At 42.8% G+C, this 14,579-nt stretch overlaps 1 protein-coding gene across 7 annotated transcripts in view; it reads right to left on the bottom strand.

The window, feature by feature from the left end:
* dip2a (disco-interacting protein 2 homolog A) overlaps positions 1–14,377 on the bottom strand; it is a 73,992-nt gene extending 59,615 nt beyond the window's left edge. For 3 of the 7 annotated variants that reach the window (XM_056422674.1, XM_056422680.1, XM_056422691.1), the window contains exon 1: positions 13,642–14,376. In XM_056422674.1, the coding sequence (XP_056278649.1) occupies positions 13,642–13,765 (124 nt within the window). In that variant the 5' untranslated portion in view covers positions 13,766–14,376. Of the gene's footprint in view, positions 1–13,641 lie in introns of all 7 variants that reach the window. The other 4 variants (XM_056422656.1, XM_056422665.1, XM_056422700.1 and 1 more) reach the window with 2 other exon arrangements.
* Between the last annotated feature and the right edge of the window lie 202 nt (positions 14,378–14,579).

The raw sequence follows: 14,579 nt of genomic DNA, 5'->3' as shown, positions 1-14,579 counted from the left end.
TAGCCACATGATATCTCAACTCTGTGAGGGAGAGAAGCAAGAGAGGGGTGGATAGCGGAGAGTTTTGGAACATCTGTGCTGCATTAATGTGCTTCAGAGAAACGCAACCTGTCCGAAAGCTAAACTAAAGGGAACCCTTCCTTCTGACAAACACGGTACTTCAAAGCTTGACCTTAAACTTAAGAGCAATAACTCCTAATTGTGTATGTGAATAACAACACAGATGTGTGATAGATAGTTGGCGTGATATGATGCACACAAACAGAATATCAGCAGCCACGGGGCTTGTTTGCTCATGTCTGCCAAACAGACAACAGCCTGAGGTCCATTTCACCAGCTTCCTGAGGTATTTTGCCAGCTCTCGCTGCTTTCCCTATACATGGGGGGAAAATACTGAATAATATGCTTGTTTCTAAAAATCCCTCCCAGGCCTTTTTTTTCCCAGCTACACATTCCACATACGCCCACAATTCAAAGTCAGGCAGCAGCGCGGCTACTCAACGTCCTCCAGGACATGTGGACGATAAGACGGAGTCAGCTGTGGTGATATTGTTCTTGCTCAGCAACACCAGCCAGCTGATACTGTCCGGCTAATCGGCCTCGATTAGCTGAGGCGGTGAAGCCTGCTTGTGTAAGCCTCGCTCGGGAAATAAAAGTTTCGAGCACCTCGCTCAGGAGTTTATAAAGTGAAGTTGCATTTTAAAAACAGCCCCGTGTCAAATATTTGAAATTATTTAATTGCATTAGTTTTAACCTGCTTGGAGCGAAAGACGGTTGAAGCTTAATGAGTGACAGAGAAATGGGCTGTTTCAAAGTCAATGAAGTAACACTTTAGTGTGGCTTACACTGTGTGAACTGTTAAAGCAGAACACAACGGGCAAGCTTTGAAATAAAAAGGTTTAGTTCAACCTCAGGAATTATCGGCCTTTCTTGTGGATCTCATCAAATATTTCACCGCAGGAATGCATGAACTTCTGTAAACTATTATTTTAAAATAATCATTTCCAAAAATGTAATTAATAAGTACCAGTCCATTACACCAGACAAAATATCCCATATCTATGGAACCAGTGTTAGATTGCTAAGGGTGGGGTTTAACTTGTTAGGCGATACTTCAAAAACAAGTGCAGCGGATTCCAAGACAAAAACAAACTTTTGTCCCGGCTAAGTCTTGTGAAAGCATTTTTCACAGAGCGAGGCATTCAGTGCTCTAAACCCCTCCGCCACTCCTTAAAGACCAGAATAGATGGTCAGTTCCACAGAGAGACAGCACCGGGTCTGCTTTTGCACTTATCCCAACACACATGGAAGCCAAGGGCCAAACCCACAGCCTAACTCAACAAACAGGCGGAGACACAAAGGAAGGGGGAAGGAGTATCTGAGTGTATTTATGGGCACACACACACACCCAAACCCACACCCACCCACCCACACACACACCAAAAAAAATACAGAACGAAGTCCCAGATTAGTGTCGGAGATAACACATGGTCTCCAGCCAGCGGCCCATTCCTTTTGCCCTCAAGAGAAAGTGCAGATTGATGCCTGCCCTGCTGAAGCTCAGCGTTAGCCCCTCATTCGTCTTCTGTGACCTGCAGGGGACACAGCGCTCATCCTGATGCAGCATCAGTAACAGTGGGTCAGAGGTCAAAGCCTTAAGGACGACACTGCAGAGGCCTGCAGACGGTCCATCCTCACAGCACTCCAAGAAGACGAAAGGGCACTGATGCATGACGCAGATGTTGGAGTTATAGGCTTAACTCCAACTCAGCTACACCTTTTATAAGCAAAGACCTTTCGATGTGGAGAGCCACAAGAACCTGATTACAAACAAGCAATATTATTAATTGGTCAATGTTGATTTCCCTGATGTCCGACGTGCTTCAGCTGTTTCTGTGTTACGGAACTCTTAAATCCAGGCCTCACTTTTCCTCCCACTCTTCCTCCCTTTGTTCTACTCCTTCAGCTGCCTCTGGACATAGATGTGTATACAATGATCTTCATAGACTTGACTTGGAGAACCCGACTTTCACCTCATCAAACCGGAGCAAGCTGCAACTCTGGAGTGGCCTTGATGGGCAGGTCATCTTCAATAGCTTGGTCAACATGACATTAATTCAAAAATGTCCAACAAACTTTACTTCTCACACCAAAGCCAAGTAGAGAAATAAAATGTATACGATGCACTATGACATGATCAAAAGAGTTGCACAAGTTGAGAACATATTCAGTTGTGATATACGTAGGATGTGTGTCGTCTTCATGAAGCAGGCCTTTGTTGTGAACATTCTTCTCATTGAAGTCAGATTGACCAGACCTTCATCAGACATGGCAGTTGTGCAGGAACTCGTCCTCTTCTTAGGACTCTCTTCTCTCAGCATCGGTTATCAGAGTACTATGATTTAAAGTCCCGCCGGCTAAATATAAGCCTGACCACGACAACAGTACAATTAAATTCAGTTTGTCTTATCAAATTACAAAACGGGGAGGGAGGCCAGAAAGCAGCAAATCTTTCATGGGTTTGCCTTCTGATTTTGAGGTCACATGGCTTCCTCACTCACACCATACAATTGGCACAACTAAGCTGCGAATTGAAGGCTGTAGTAGTAAGGCTCAGGGGAAAGTTTGCACTTAAGTGTGTGTGTGTGTGTGTGTGTGTGTGTGACAGGGCATGACACACAAGTTGACCTCCCAGCAACTATCTGCCACTTGTTGACAGACTGCTTCTCCGTCCTAATGGCAGACAGGGTGGAGTCAGTGTGAACAGTAATGTACATTTGGGCTCAAAACTATTATTATGACCCTTTAATATCTCACTGTGATGGCTGAGAGACAGTTTAGCGTGGCAGGCCCTCAGGCAACAAAACAAAGCCTTGGTTACTACAAAATCTGGGAATGATTTGAACATATGAAGGATCATTGGTTGCGTAGCAGACACAAATACATCCCCCTGCAGAACACACACACACACACAGTCTACATTCTTAAACACTTAAATTATGTGAAGAATCACAACCCACCCGCACAGAACGCCACACTTAATGCCTGATATGTCTAATGAGTTTCTCGGGTGGGGGCAATGAAGACGACGGAGAGGGGGGCCCCGAGGAATGAGGAACAGGCTTCTGAGATTCAACAACCGAGCTCCAACTGTCATCATGAGGCGAGTCGCACACGTGTTCTGGGACCACAGCCATGAGGATCGACCGCAGGCCGCAGAGGCATGTGACCTCTATTTCAAGAATGTTGTGAGTAACGGCACGGAGACGTGACGTGTGCGTTATATTGGATTACAGGTCAGTTTAAAGTTGTATCCATGTCATTGTTCCTCCCCGAGTGCCTGGGATTCCACAAGTAGAACTCTGTAAAAAGGTTATTCAACAACTTTCGGGTGTGTTGACAAGCAGCACAACTCTGCTTCGTGACAAACGGGTGTATTTCATCAAGGTATTGATTAGCCAAATACTGGACACAGACCACTCGTGATTATCAAGGTTTAGTCGCTGCCCCAATGTTACGGGGGGTCATTTTTAATACTGCTCAGCACCCTTGAATTAACATGGACAATGAGAATAAAGTTAAATGCAATTAAAAGGTAAGAAGCGTGGTTCAGAAAATGTGTCCAGCTGCAGTCTAGTCTTCTTTGAACTCCTTATCGGTGAACACATCTGGTGTGTTCGTGGAGGTGCCAGGGAAAACATTACAATTATTACTTCAGACCGAGCACATACGTACATTATTAGACAGGAATGAAGATTGGATCAAAGCAATATCCTTGGATCGTAAGTCCGAGCTGACAATGAAAGATATGTTTTAGTTATCTCATAATAATTACAGAAAAGTACAAAGAATATAAAAGAGAAAGGCCTTGGGGTACTCAAGCCATGTGAAATAACATTAACCTGCAACTGTGCTATTATATAGGAACAGATGTATCCAAAGACAACGTTATCAAGAGAGCTGAGGCGTTCATGGCAGACTCAAACTTTAATTGTGCTGTTATTTCATGGCTGAGGTGGATATATTCATATACATTAATGTTAATTTAGCTTTAAGGGTATCTTCAGGGTGTCTCATTAGTAGGCCATCATTGTTATAAGCCATGACAACATATAGAGCAGTCAGTCGATCAGACAGGTTCCAAAAAAAACAGCCTTAAATATCAGTAATAGTCCCTCTTTTGATATGAAAACTGTGCGTGGACACATCAAGTATGGTCCAATGTTGAACAAGGTATTTGCGGACCGTTTCGGTAATAATAAGGCTTCATAGTTTCTTCTTTCAGATGAGTTTAAACAAGCTGGACGTTCTTCTTTATCTGCTTTAATGGCATCATCATACTGACTCGGCCTGGTTAAGTGCAGGTACGTTTCCTCTTAGGCTGCTTGGAAAGCACATGCACATTTGTGTCTCCTGCCTCAAGGGCCTGGCGTCATTGGGACTCTCCTCTCTACCGCCTTCTGTTTCATGGATTGTGGAAATCTGGATCGTGGTCCATGCCTACTACTCATTAATCATACATTTTCGGCATATTCATTGAATGTGTTGTAACTCTGTTCATCTGTACACATGGCATCTATTGCTTCTGTCCATCCAGGGAGAGGGATCCTCCTCTCGCTGGATGGACAGTTTCTTCCCTTTTTCCCCGCGAAAAGGTTTTTTCATTTTTTCCGGGAGTTGTTCCTGATCCGATGTGAGGCAAATTTGTAATTTGTGATTTTGTGCTGTACAACATAAACTGAATTAAAATTGAATATGCAGTAGCACGAAATGCATGAAAAGCAGCTTGTATGTTTCATGAGATGATTTACAACTTGTGACTTCATTAGTTAGTGACAATTTGTCAAACGCAGGAAGAGACTCGACACTTTGTCAGTTATGCCTTAGGAGCTTTAAATACAGTCCTGACTTGCCCTCCCGTCTTTCTGGATGTACAGGCACACGATGAATTACACACTTGGAAAAGTCTCTAGAGAGCAACATCAGCTCAGCTTGCTTCAAACCGTACGCCCACATGGGGCACATGGGCTCAAAGCACATTTTCTGGTTTGTTTGACGACTTTTAGTTTAGTTTTAGATCTAACAACAACAAAAAAGCTCTTTTTATTTGATTCCTTCTCTCCTATATTCTACTGGGACACCTCCGGAAAAGAGAAGTGTAGGGGGGAGGGGCAACTTGGCCTTGTTCTTTTAAAACGCTGGGACAACCTGCTATGCCATGTGCCTGTTTGTTGTGTGTAGTCGTGCCCTCCAGCAGAGATGGGGATTTGGAAACCTCTCTCCTCATGGTTAAGTTGATAGGTCACAGCATATTCCAAACATTTTCTGTTTGTTTTCCACCGGGAAGGCTCACGATGCGGCATTCTGCGTTTACAAAGGGCTCCGTTTGTCTTTGATCTGCACATCACACCTGAGTAGGCCTGGACGTTGATTAAAAACATGTTTATGATCTTCTCAGATATTTCATCAAATAAAAAAATATAAAAAGTCCATCTTTGTTCTAGTGATGTTGCACTCTCGTCAGCGAAATGCGATTGTGGCATCGCTATCGGCAACCGACTTCAATTATACATTTCCAGGCAAAGGACATCTGAGGGAAATAAAGCAGCAAGAATGAACCCACTGGGTTTCTCAAAAGGTTCCCCTGGTTTCCTCCTCACTTTCACTGGTGCTGCTTGTTGGCCAGCTGTTGATGGAGCTAAGTTCATAGACGCCATGGTCCTGTCATACTGTGCAGGCTGACCTCTGCTCGCACCCGGCCAGAGAAGGTCAAGGTGTGGCTGCCACTGACCAGTACATAATTACAACGCCTCTCTGGAATGAATTATCATCACTTATTTTAATTAAACTGCCAGCTCCTGTCCTATTTGACTGGGATTTCAAACAGCACTATCATCAACACTCTCCGTCAAGGCACAGCAGATTATTTGATTGAACATTTAAGAGCTTCTGTGATGTCTCTTGAGTTGTTTTCACATGTGCAGCCTTTTTTATAAACCTGACTTGTATTATGTGAATAGGCAGCCAATACACAAAGCAAGTAAAACCAGTAAGAGCAGCTAGACGGTTCAAGAGGTTGTAAAACGATCACTCAAGTTTAAACCTTTAGTGATAAAGTGTTGTGTATTTCTGTACCGTTCACGTCATGTTACAACATGAACAGTACAGGAATACACAACACCGGCTCTGACTTGTGACACTTTTTGACTTACATGTGCAATACAATCACAAAGTTCTACACAAATAAAATAATTATGAAAGGGTTCAGGAGTTTATGTGTATTGGAGGCTGTACAGCCAAAACAATCATTTATATTACAGAATTAGTGTGGGAGAGGGCATATGGGTATGATGTCAGTGTGGCTTGGCTGTTTGGTAAAGTGTAATGCTGCGTTCACACCAAAAGCGCCGCAAAAATTCCCAACATGTTCACATGTTTCACCATGAAACGCAAAAATGTAATATTAAATGAAAAAGTTGAGATTATATAATCAAGAAAAAAAATGGGAGATGTAAAGATGGACTTTATTACATTTTGACACTGTGCAAGCAACAATATATACGAGTGCAAGCATACAGTTTGAACAGAAGCACCTGAAATCCAGACGAAAGCCAGCAATATTTTAATGTAAAGACAGTGTGGGAAGGGAACGCATTAGAACATCTGAACGTCAACAACAATGCACGTCATCAAATTTCAAATAAAAAGACCATACTCTGGAATAAAGACAGGGAAAAAGCTCCATATGGTGTGAGCTGAAGGGGGGGCTCCAGAGCTGGCATCACACTATGATGCTGAGCCTGTGTCTCTATCCGATGGGCCCAGGGAGGGCGAGAGATACAAGATACACACTCACCGGTGGGAGAACGGACAGCCAAGAGTTTACATCACAGAGCTGATGGAGGCAGAACTAAAGCCGTGCCGGGCCGACGGATGTAGTGCAGAGTGTGAATTCTGCAACGTGTCCTTGAAGTGGGTCATGCGGCTTGTATGGTCAGCAGCTCTCCCTGCGTCAGTGCCCACTGCACTGCTCTCCACTGCATATGCCATCTCTCTTGCAGCAAGGACACCCACGGGTTCCCCATGGGCACAGTACCTGGCACCCATTGTGACATTAAAAAAGGTTTCTCAAACCAAGTAAATATTTTATAGAATTGAGTGCTACCAAATGCACTTTCTGGCCAATCACATAGATGGTCTCTCTGTAGCAGGATGGACAGTATGGCAACCCGGCAGGAGGCTGGCACCATCTTTCTACTGCTGTCGTATCAAAGGGCCAAGTCTCCGGTTGGCTTTAAAAAGACAAACGTCCTGGTTGTATAAAGCCATCTGATTTAAAAGGTCAAGGGAACTCAACTGCAATTGCTTAAGACAACAGAGCTAACAGAGAGACATACAGTATTATACAGTAGGAGCCACATATTGGGTGTTGGACAGAGTCTATGATTATGTATGTATTAGAATACTGGCAGAAGCTTTAATATAGTGGAGTCAGTAGTTGTTCTTTTTTTAATTGATAATGCCCCTCAAAATAAATATGGATTGTAAATATATCCGTTTATTAGTTTTTTATAAACACAATATGAACAGTTGGAAGATCGTTTAGCCAACATGCATGTTCAGCACTTGATGTACAGACGCTGCATTTATCAATGGAATATTTAAACAAATGCTGCAGGTTTTTTTTCCGCTCGCTGTCTTTGACCATGAACACAGGTCCATGTCCAACCAGAATAATTCAATGAATTACATGTCAAGCTTCACTGATAGTAAATGCAAGATACTCTTTCACTGGAAGTTAGAACATTTGTTCTTTCTAAACAATACATTGTTTGTCACAGCATGGTGACTGGGGGAGGGAGGCACTGTGAGCAAATTGTGCAGCGATTTGTGCCACAGCAATAAAATGCTATATGGAATAAAGACTGCTGAAATAACCACAGCAAGTCCCTTTATGGTTGAGTCAGTTGAGAGAGAATGAAATGTCTTTTTTCTGGCATGCCCACAGAGAGGAACACTTTTTTGTTTCTCAAGTTTCAGAACAAACTTTAAAAACCCTGTAAGCCGAAAACCTTTACGATGCTTACATAGGGAAGTACAAAGTAGCTGGGAAATTTAATCTATCGTGACAGAAATAATTTGTTCATTCTCATGCTCATCATGTAAAAATGTAACTGGAGAAAAAGAATTAGGTTGATTAGATCGAAAGTCGGTTAAAAAAAACGATATTTTCAGTTGTCAAACAACATTGTGGTGGCAAATCTTTACTTCTTCGAAAATAAGATGCCTTCTGTTCTCCATTTTATATAACCGATGAATGTAAACCTTTGGGTTCGTTGATAAGATTGTAGCATTATTTTTTCCATTTTAAATGCTGCTTTATTAAATAAATATTTAATGGGGTAAAACAATAGATAGATTGATAATGATAGCCAATATTGAAAACCTTAAATACCAATGAGGAAAGCCCCAGTGACAACACAATCCCAGTGCTGGCATACATTTCACTCTGTCAACTCATCCACAACGAATAAACAAAGAAAGAACCGACATACACTACCGTTCAAAAGTTTGGGATCACCCAGACAATTTCGTGTCTTCCATGAAAAAGCACACTTTTATTTATCAAATGAATATAAAATATAGTCAAGACATTGACAAGGTTAGAAATAATGATTAATATTTGAAGTATTAATTTTGTTCTACAAACTTCAAGCTCAAAGGAAGGCCAGTTGTATAGCTTATATCACCAGCATAACTGTTTTCAGCTGTGCTAACATAATTGCACGGGTTTTCTAATCAGACATTATTCTTCTAAGGCGATTAGCAAACACAATGTACCATTAGAACACTGGAGTGATCGTTGATGGAAATGGGCCTCTCTACACCTATGGAGATATTTCATTAGAAACCAGACGTTTCCACCTAGAATAGTCATTTACCACATTAACAATGTAGAGTGTATTTCTGATTAATTTAATGTTATCTTTATTGAAAAAAAGTGCTTTTCTTTGAAAAATAAAGTCATTTCTAAGTGATCCCAAACTTTTGAACGGTAGTGTATTTATACATATCACAATCTCATGCCATATATTAACGGTACAAAAGAAAACAAACAGGCAGCTGGAGCTGGAGCTGCAGTGGAAGCGACCAGGGCAATAACGGGTGGTGTGGGTAATTGTGAGGCTAAAATGAAACAGCGCTGTGGTCTATAAGGAGCACTTTAACAATCCACAGGCAAAAAGTAAATAGGCCAAACACGCACACACTTCCATGTGCACGGACTCTCAGATACTGGCAGAAGCATATGAGAGCAGCACAAGAATCTGAGGCTCTACTGCTCTGAGGCACACCCTGAAAATATGTATGACCCTCCACGTTCTTGTCCTCCACTCTGGCAGGGTCACGGCATAGCTGCCTCTTTATCTCCGAACTGGACTTCACAGCAGCCACGGCAGCCAGCTCGCTCGCGCCAAGGCTCAACATTCTTCTCTTTTGGATCCGATTACAGAGCGGACTCAGCAGCCATGTACAAAGTCCCTTCAGTTACCGTCCCAAATCCTACCGGTTCTCAAAGCAGAATGCGATTCTACATTCATCAAATACTTGGTTCTGCGTAACAATAGACTGGACTCACTGGGTGACCCCGCTGGATGTTCTTTCTCCATGAGTCGGTGGTGGGAGTAAGTGACCACAGAGAGGAATGAGTCGTCCAAGTCGCTCGGGTTCCCTGTACACTCATACTTTCCAAAAAGCGTTTTTCGTGACCAACAAAGCTATCCACAAACCCCACCTTGTACACAGGTCTATGACCTTGGCTTGATTGTATAACGGGCCAATATAATCCTTACTTAAGGATCTGGGTAAACTATGCCATTAATGCCCATGCACATTGGGAATTGGGCTATACAGCAAATGACATATCAATTAAATAGAAAGGGAATTATGTTCTACTTATTGTGGTATAAATTACAAAAGAAGTTATCACAGCAGTAAAAGGATACGACATGAGGCTGAAGGTCCTGTCGCTGGCCACTTGTTCTGCAAAAGATTATCAGTGGGAAAAAGGGCGGAGCTGGGAGCCTCAGGTCATATAAATGTGGATCTACTGTAAACTACAACTAATGAGAAACTCATGACATGCATGAATAATCAGCACGTTACATTGAAATTGTTCCACACAACAACAACTTACTGATTTTTCGGACTAATAGTTTTCTCTGACTTACATTTACATTGTATTTGTATGCATAACTTCTCTGCTTGTCTAATTCACATGTCGTGCTGCCGTCTTGTATTTCAGACTAGGGAGAAATTAAGAGCGCTTGTTTGATGAAACGGCTCTCCCTGCAAATACATGAGCTAATCACCATCGCGTTACGACAGTAAACAGCAGCTGAAAGCTCTGTGTCACCTCTTTACAAGTCCACAGTGAGAACAGGTTCACCTTATCTAAGAGATTAGATAAGACGGAACTTAAACGATTTCCATGAGGAAATTGGGTCATTGCACGAGCAGGTGCCAGGATGTAGATAATAAGAAGTCAGAAGAAATTGAGACAGTGTCTATCATTAAACAGATTGCCTGGAAACCTGAAGCAAACATTTTCTCTATGAAAACAAACAACCATGAACAAGCCAGGCACCACGTAAACTAACAGAAACCCTGCACTGCCCCTCTGTAAATGTTTGCCGGGTGAGATCAGGCAGAACCAGTGCCATGACCAACAGGGGTTTGGCAGTTTCCCAGCAAACACCAGCACTGGACTAAAAATGACTTTGTAATCAGAGGGTTTGGAGAACAAACAAACGAAGAGGGAAGAAAACCAGGGAATGGAAGAGAGCGAGTCGATGAATTACTCAGCAGCCACGTGTCTCCGTCTTTACTCCCTGCAGGAGATAATGTGGATCATTCATCTTCTTGCCCTCCTTTACGCCCATCTTTTGACCACTCATCTTCATCCAGGTCAGCTGAGAGATACCACATGTTCTCTCCAATAACTCTGAGATGCAACATTTGAGAGAGAGATTTTAGTATTGTAGCAATTTTGGGGAAAAGCAACTAGTAAATGGGCTGCATGTAATAGTGCAGACCACGCCCACAGGGTACAGATGTAGCAGATTGGCAAAATGTTGGGCTGTTAAACACCTGAAGGAATGTTAAAAATAGTAAATACAAAAATACAATTATTTTCAAGAGTTTAATTAGAAGATTGACATCACTCACTCACTGTGCCCAGTACAACAAGTATATTAGCTGATAGCTTAGCATGGCACAAAGACTGGAAACATGGGGGGAAAACTAGCCTCGCTCCGCACAAAGGATTCAGAATTAAACTACTCTTACCTCTAATAGCTCATTAATTTATATTCTATATTTCGTTTGTCTAATCCACACACAAAACTACATTTTAACTGAGGAGATCTAGCAAGCACATTTCCCCTAATGTCAAACCATTCCTTTAATAAATAATGCCTTTTTACTTTGATTGTTGCTTCTTTAGTTCAGCATGTGTAATGTTATGGAGGAATGTTAACGATTCAAAGCCACATTTACAGCAACTTCAAACCTAGTGAAGCCTTGACTTATATTAAGCCCATTTTCCACATTTAAAGCGATTCCAGGTTTCAATCAGTGAATGTATCCAGGAGGCAGGCCCCAAGTGTACACAGTAAAGTGCTTTTCATATTATTAAACATAGACACACTGAATAAAAGAGATGCATTGATTGAAGGCGTCAAAAAAAACAACAAATGCACATTTTATAATAGCAAACAAACGAATCGAATGACAGAGTGAAGTAAGCTAAACATCGTAAGACACAAGATCAATTGAAAATAACTGCATCTCTGGAGGAAAATGCATGTATTATAACCACAGTAAGAGAGCACAGAATGTTTATTTCACTCATCAGCAGCCCAAAACTGCTGACGGTAGAATATTATCCAGCTGAGCTGCTGGATTGTCTCAAACTCATGTTATACAATGGCTGCTGCTGCTAAACTGCTTCAGTAAACATACATGACACATATATTCAACTTCATGAATAATACAGTGTTCCTGCACACCTACTGGCACACTCAGGCTAAAAGATGTGTCACTTAGTGTGACACAGACATGCTCATAAGCCAAGCTCAGTGAGAAGGATAGAAAATCTGCAGGATCCACAGACTCATCTCATTCCAATAAAACGAGTCGTCTATTCTTTCCTGAGACAGGATGTACCAGGGAGGCAACCAAAGGGCATCATCACGAGGTGAAAAGTTCAGTGTACAGAGATAGGATTTCAGAGAGAACGGGGGAGGTTGATTTCATTTGACCCATGAATTACACCTTCCTCATCAGGGAGAAAATGGAAGAACTATGGAGTTTGGGGAAGTCGTGGAAAGAGGCAGTGAAGGGTAGAGACAACTGATTATATCAGTGGAAAAAAAACTTCAACAGAGAAGCAGAAGGCAACAGAGTCAGGGAGATACGGCTATCAGAGCTCCAACATGGCAGGATGTGACATGCGGAGAGCAGGAAGAGGAAACTGGACCGATATAGATTAATTTGGTTGCCGCTCCTGAAAAACGTGTCTATCCCATTCGGGGCCTCAGTGGCAGTCAATGTGCTTATCAAAGCATGCACCTTTGGTCTATTCCTAACCTCGGTATGGGGCTGCTACACACAGCTGGCAGGGAGGAAATATGAGTGAACATTTTCTTTGGAAATAAATAGGGTCATACCCAAGGGTCATATCCCAGATCAGTGATTATGACTTTAGCACAGCTCAGCAGATTTGATCATGCGAGTACCGCTCATATAAAAAGGAGCAGTTAAATAATTAGTCTCATTTAACGTGCATATAAAAATAAAAGTGTGGTTAACAAAAAAGAATGTAATTCTTTACTCTGAAAGATCTCAAGAAAGCGGGAGGATGAGCGCAGCTTCATTTACTCTGTACAGCGCTGAGACGACACCTACATGTACAGTATACGGATCCTAATATGCATTAGCATAACAAATTAATTAAATAAAGCCTATGAAGCGAAGCAAGGACTTTTGTCCCCGTTTCAACTTTTCTCATGACCTTCTAATTTCACGACTCGGAGACAGGAACCTGTATAGAGCTGGTCACCGGTCAGACAGGGTTGGTAATATGCCGATTGGTATTCGTTACTTAACTTTCATTTTGTCTTAACTTCAAGTACGGCCAAACACAACTTCTGTGAAAAACAGAGGCATAGCAGCAGTATGGGTGTGTCAGCTGACTCAGCTCAGATAGCCATCTGATCAAATATGGGATTTGGAGTCCATTATAGTTCCAGGACAATATAGGAACATCTGGTCTTCGTTAGAGGTGAAAATGAAAAACAGAGCAACCTATTAGCTCGTGACATTTAGTTTAGAGACCCCCTGTGGGGCAGTAGGTAACACACTTGAGAAGAAAACTGGAGCAGAAGTTGAGTGTGAGCAGAGAGGCTCTGATGATGCTGGCATGTTCTCAAACATGAGTCACAAAGCGCAGATACTAAAGGGCGGTGGTTCTGATGCTGTCATGTGCACGAACCACGTTTAAAGCCCCATGTAGGAAGACAACAACCAGCATGCAGCGGCCACACGGTGCTGTCGTCCATGTCCATGGTGTTGTCAACTTACCCTCAGAGAGCTCCAGCTCCAGCTCCGCCAGCTTCTCCCGGACCTCCGCCGGCAGGGTCGCAGCGACGGCCGGCGTGGGCTCCAACATCATCGTCAGTAACCCGGTCGAGGTTCTCTCCGCCATGGTTTTTTTTTTTAAAGCACGGATAGGTCCACCGAGTCGCCGCTGATTGAGGACAATGCGACTGGAAATTTAAACAAAAATTAAAAAATAAAAACAACCCCCTTCCTCACTTGGGTTTTGGCTAACGAGGGAAAAACAGGGTGTTGGTGCTCCTCTTGCTGCAACGTCACACAGATGTGTGAGGACGCTCTCCGACGTGCATGACACGGAGAGCGGTGGAGGCGAGCGGACACACCTGGCCGTGTGTTTGCAGGTAGAGGACGGGCGGAGGACGGGGCCCTGCCAGTGTCTCCGTGCCCGCTGTCTGTCCCTCCGCACTGACGGCGTCCTCCTGGCTGTCGGCGGCTGCTTCACTCCAAGTGTGGAGGGAACTCATTCAACTCCTCGCTCGCTTCCCACCGCGCAGTCGCCATTGCATCATAGCAACAGCAGCCCCGGCCGTGCGCGTTCACGAGCCCCGCTTTGCGCGTGTCTCCTTTAGGTTCCTGGTGTAACTTGCCTGCCTCCTATTGTCACAATCACAATGCAGCGTGGAGGACTGAAGGCTATTATTAAACATGTGTGATGTGTTTCTTTGAGTATTTACACAACAACATATTTATATCCCGTACTGTATGATGTCCACATGGTGTATTGTTTTATAACATTATGTATACTATATTTATATATAGACACAGACAAACTAACTATTCTTGAATAAAAGTATATAATAGTATGGTGTGCACTGACACACTGTGATTTTGTCCTGCTCTTGTGTAGTTTATGTTTACTTCCATTCGTGTTTACATTCTACACTTATTCATTTACTTATGGT

Source organism: Pseudoliparis swirei, chromosome 2, assembly GCF_029220125.1.
Source record: "Pseudoliparis swirei isolate HS2019 ecotype Mariana Trench chromosome 2, NWPU_hadal_v1, whole genome shotgun sequence".
Lineage (NCBI taxonomy): Eukaryota > Metazoa > Chordata > Actinopteri > Perciformes > Liparidae > Pseudoliparis > Pseudoliparis swirei.
The sequence above is the reverse complement of the archived record's forward strand: the minus strand, read 5'-3'. Positions and strand labels throughout refer to the sequence as shown.